The following is a 5130-nucleotide window of genomic DNA, read 5'->3' as shown; positions in this document are numbered from 1 at the left end:
GCGGAAGAGAAGGAGAAATAAACCGAAATTGAGAGGTTGATTGTTCTCGGTTGATTATGAATACAATCAAACATTTTAATAAATAGGTGACACTCATAACAAATTCATTCAATTCAATCTCTCTTAATCAAAGCAACATCTTTCTTTCCCTATCTTTTCTTACTTAATCGGAAAAAATGTAATGCATTGCATTGTAGTGCAAAACATCAATTTTTCATAGAATTTTTACATTCTATGATTTTTTCAAGCTCACCGTTTAATCTGCTGCAAACTGAATACGGTTTATGTACATTGTAGACTTTAAAATGTGAATCACAGACAAAGCCTTTATCCAATTGTTTTGTTTGAGCTACCAGTATGTGTGCCGAAGTGTTAAATAACAAATCGATCACATCTGATCCGGGCGATACTATCTTTCTCAACCTATGAAGATATTTTAGCGATGAAAAATGCCATAACAATACCTGTTATTAAATCATGATCATTCAAAATTACATCTCCTGTGGCATTTTAATTTGTATGCTTACCATGATTAGAATGTTTTTCTATGAATTTTTCAGTCAATTATATTAAGGTAAGTAAAAAACGTCTAAAAATGGCTGTTATGGCACAAAGGTAAGTTGATCAAGTGGAGAAGCGTCCAATCTGCAAGAACTACACCAAATTTGGACACGCAATTGATTAGGGAAATGTTTGACTACAACGCGTTAAAATTAATCATTAGGCTGGTAATCCCTTTTGGCGTGTGGTCAATTTTGAAACGATAGCAAAACGCTTATGGTGTCATTCACATTGTTTTTACTGAAATTATGAAGCTAAAACAAGAAGTAACCCAGTTATTGCCTCCCTGAATTTTCGATTAAATACTTGAAACTTTTTCTGACGTAACTGAATACCATTTCCAAATTCAGCGTAGAAAATCCGATAAAAATGGGGTGAATCGGTTCACATTCAAAAGTGGCGCGCGAATGTACTCAAGCGTAATGGGCTTACTCTCCATATCAGCGAAACAATGACTGTTGAGTACTTTGTCAAGGTGCGATTGACGTTTACGTGACAAAGCAGCATTTCTGTTTATTTTTGTGCATCAAACACAACCCGCTCTGTGAATGTTTTCATATTTGAAAAATCCTGAAAAATCCATAGAATCGTAAGTGAAATCGAAGAAGATAATTGGTGTTACATCGCATAATAGTCATTCGTCGAAATTCGGCGAAAATATCAACGAAATATAAAGTGCAAACTGTATGCTGCCGTGTGCAATCGATCCGTTAGAAAAACAGTAAGAGACAGAGAGAAAAGGACGACAGATTTGTGTATTTGGGTAAGCAATGGAATTATCATTTTACAATGGAACTTTGCCACAGAAATAATACAAAATCATGAAATGTTTTTCGCGAGATCGGATGCTACTGTATTTTTTGTCGGTTCGGTGTCTTCTTTCATTGTGTACAAATAGCGTCATCTGTTTAATACACACGCATACAAATGTTGTCTTACATGCCATGAAGAAGAGAATATAGTCAATATCGCGCTATAGCCCTAAAACGTATACGCATAGTGTGAGCAAAATAGTCAAGTCTATTCTCGGAATGCGAAACGTAGGCATACAATACTCATACATATGCATTTTACGGTCTATTTGGGCCAATGGATTTTTGTTTGTGTGTAAACTGCGAGTTTTTGTTTTTGCAAAAAAATAGTGACCTAAAATAGGATATTCGACAGAAGAACGAATTTTTTTAAAGGGGTCATTGATTCATTTCGACTGATTTTTGTGATTTGTGTACAAATTGAGTCATTTCATTCAGTGTTTGATCTGCCTCAGACATAAAAACTTTGCAGCGAAATCTAATCGAATGCCGTGAATGTTTGTGTATTTTCAGGGAAAATGGGTGAAAATTGGGAGAACGTCCTTGACAACTATTGGATTAATATCCTAGGTACAACGCAGGAATCGCTACGATTTGTGGAAAATGCATTCCAATGCAGCGCAATGTCGTTTGACGAGAATTTCAAGCAATACTTTTTGCGAGCAACGAATGACTGGTAAGTTAAATTTATTCTTAAATTTTGACTTTTTCGATTGTGCTTTTCAACGCTAATGTTTGACCATTTGACTAAAACAATTGTTTTCATGCTCTTCTTTCCATAGGGTCACTAAAGCGTACGATCTATATCTCACTAAAACCAAGTTGAAAGAGCAATTTATTGGAGTTCGCGGCCGAAATGATCCGACAAATCACTATTTGAACACCAACAAGACGACCACCGATGCAAGCGGTGAGACTGTGATCAAAGGATCGTGTAGCTGTCATCGGTCGGAGCTTTGCACTGCTCAATCAACTTACAAAATAACACAAAGCAATGGACGAGGAGATGGGAGCGCTATTTATATGACAATCATCATATCGAATCAGCAAGCGATCGATCCGAAGACAAACGAAGAGGTTTGTGTACTCGTCAATCGCACGGAATCGGATAGGGCCATGGATGAGACAGAATCAATGCCAACCACAAACAACGGAATTGACGTGAGTGAAGACAACACAGGGAATGACGCATCGAACAAAGGAACAACGAACGAATCAATGACGACAGACGAAGCAAGTCCAGCCACCGGTGAATTGAACGAAATCAACGAAATGGATACCCAAGAAAACGAACCGATTCACATTGATCTACCAAACGACATGATCGTTGACGAACGCATCGATTTGATTCCTGAAAATATCGTGGAACCGTCAGAAAATATCGAAAATGAGATCAATGAAAACGAAGCTCAGGAAGTGACAACGAATCAACCAGCGACTGAGCCGATTTCAGCAGTGGCACATGAAGAGATAAATGAAGCAACCGATCGTCCAGAGGTGAAAAATGCAATGGATGAATCACAGTTATTGCCAAGTGTTATGACAGAAAGTGAACTGAGCGAAGAGAACATTGGAAATGGCACAACCAGCGATGGAACAACAAATGGAATGACCGGAACAAATGAAGCAAATCGAGATATAAATGAATTAGATGAAATCAACGAATTTGATGCTCCAGAAATCGAAGCAATTGAGGCGATCGAAGAATTATCGAGCCAGGAGATAAATGAAGTCATCGATCATCCAGATGAGAACAATGTCGTGTATGAGACAGTATCAATGCGAACCACAACGAACGGAACTGACGTGAGTGAAGACATCACTGGAATTGACGAATTGGACAAAGAAACAACGAACAACTCAGTGACGACAGACGAAGCAAGTCTAGCCATCGATGAATTGAACGAAATCAACGAAATGGATGCTCAAGAAGACGAACCGATTCACGTTGATCTACCGAACGACACGACCGTTGACGAACGCATCGATTTGATTCCTGAAAATACTGTGGAACCATCAGAAAACATCGACAGTGTGATTATTGAAAACGAAGCTCAAGAAGTGACTACGAATCAACCAGCGACTGAGACGATTACAACAGTGGCACATGAAGAGATAAATGAAGTAACCGATCGTCCAGATGTGAACAATGCCATGGGCGAGCCACAGTTATTGCCAAGTATTACGACAGAAATTGACCTGAGCGAAGAGAACATTGGAAATGGCACAATCAGCGATGAAACAACGAATGGAATCATCGGAACAAATGAAATCGATCGAGCTGTGAGTGAATTAGATGAAATCAACGAAATTAATGCTCCAGAAATTGAAGCAATTCTTATTGATATAGAGAGCGATTCGATTATTGTCGATTTGACGCATGAAATTGACGCAGCATCTCTGGATAACATTGGCAACCAAATCAACCAAAATGACGCACAGAAAAAGACCACGAATCAACGGCAAAAGAGAAAAATTGCGGACGCATCAACATCGAATGGCAATTCAAAGAAGATACGGAGGATTGCAACACGTTCGACATTGAAAACCATTCCAGAATCGATTTCAGGTGAGACTTGCGATCAAATTACGTGTCGAAAAGTCAGTTTATTTAATCAAGAACTTTGTTATTTTCACACAGAACCGCCATTGATTGATCTGAAATTCGATGATGCAGAGAGATCTCATCAGTCAAACAACGTAGATTTTAAACCGGTTGAACGAAGTGAAACCAATTCAAATGGTGCTGAACGACAGAATGGATCGACTTCAAAATGGAAATCCAAAAAAAATTGTGAGTTTTGTAATTATGTGGCCAAACGTCCGGCAGAATTGATAAGACACAGACGCATTCACACTGGCGAGAAACCATTTAAATGCAACATTTGTGCGAAAGGATTTACTCAAAAGGCTCATCTGAATGTTCACATAAGAACTCACGCAAAACTATTTCCATTCCATTGCTTGATTTGTCGACAAGGATTCAACGTGAAACGGACAAAGGATACGCACGAGAAAAAGTGCAATTTACGACGATATGAATGTTACTTGTGCAAATATGATACATTATACAAAACACACTTAGTCCGACATATGTGCATTCATACCGTGAGTAGACCATTCCGATGTTCTCATTTTGCGAAACGATTCGCCAAAAAATCGGATTTAGAATCGCACCTAAAACGACTTAATGGCAAAGCGAAATTACAAGTTGAAGAGCTTTTCACTGCCGAAGAATGTCTGGAGAATGAAACCAATTCAAATGGCACCGAACAACCGAATGGATCGACATCAAACGTGAAATCCAAAACACAAAGTGAGTTTTGTAATTATGAGGCCAAAAATCCGGAAAATCTGATTGTACACAGACGCACACACACTGATGAAAATCCATTTGAATGCATCATTTGTGCGGAAGGATTTACTCGAAAAGAAAATCTGAAAACGCATATGAAAACTCACGGAAAACAATTCCCATTCCATTGCTCGATTTGTCGACAAGAATTCATGATGACAAGAGAAAAACTGCACTCCACAACTATTTGAATGTTACTTGTGTAAATATGTCACCATACTTAAATCGAATTTAGTCTATCATATGCGTAAGCATACTGTATCATTCCGATGCTCTCATTGTTTCAGACTATTCTCCACAAAATCTTCTTTAAAATAGCACCTAAAAAGATTTGATGACGAAATGAAGTTACAGGATAAAAAACTATTCACTATTGAAGAGTGTCTAGAGAGAATTTAAGTA

At 38.1% G+C, this 5130-nt stretch overlaps 1 protein-coding gene across 1 annotated transcript; it reads left to right on the top strand.

Moving 5' to 3' along the window:
• The first annotated feature begins 224 nt into the window (after positions 1 to 224).
• LOC116348394 (zinc finger protein 37-like) lies at positions 225 to 5104 on the top strand. The gene is made up of 4 exons (XM_031779379.1): positions 225 to 1324; positions 1887 to 2049; positions 2156 to 3942; positions 4015 to 5104. Exons 2-4 carry the CDS (start codon positions 1892 to 1894, stop codon positions 4917 to 4919), a joined length of 2850 nt encoding a protein of 949 aa, XP_031635239.1. The 5' UTR covers positions 225 to 1324; positions 1887 to 1891; the 3' UTR covers positions 4920 to 5104.
• Positions 5105 to 5130: the final 26 nt, after the last annotated feature.

Source organism: Contarinia nasturtii, unplaced genomic scaffold (genome assembly GCF_009176525.2).
Source record: "Contarinia nasturtii isolate CC-2019 unplaced genomic scaffold, AAFC_CNas_1.1 Cnas_scaffold_2395, whole genome shotgun sequence".
In the NCBI taxonomy this organism is placed as follows: domain Eukaryota; kingdom Metazoa; phylum Arthropoda; class Insecta; order Diptera; family Cecidomyiidae; genus Contarinia; species Contarinia nasturtii.
The sequence above is the reverse complement of the archived record's forward strand: the minus strand, read 5'-3'. Positions and strand labels throughout refer to the sequence as shown.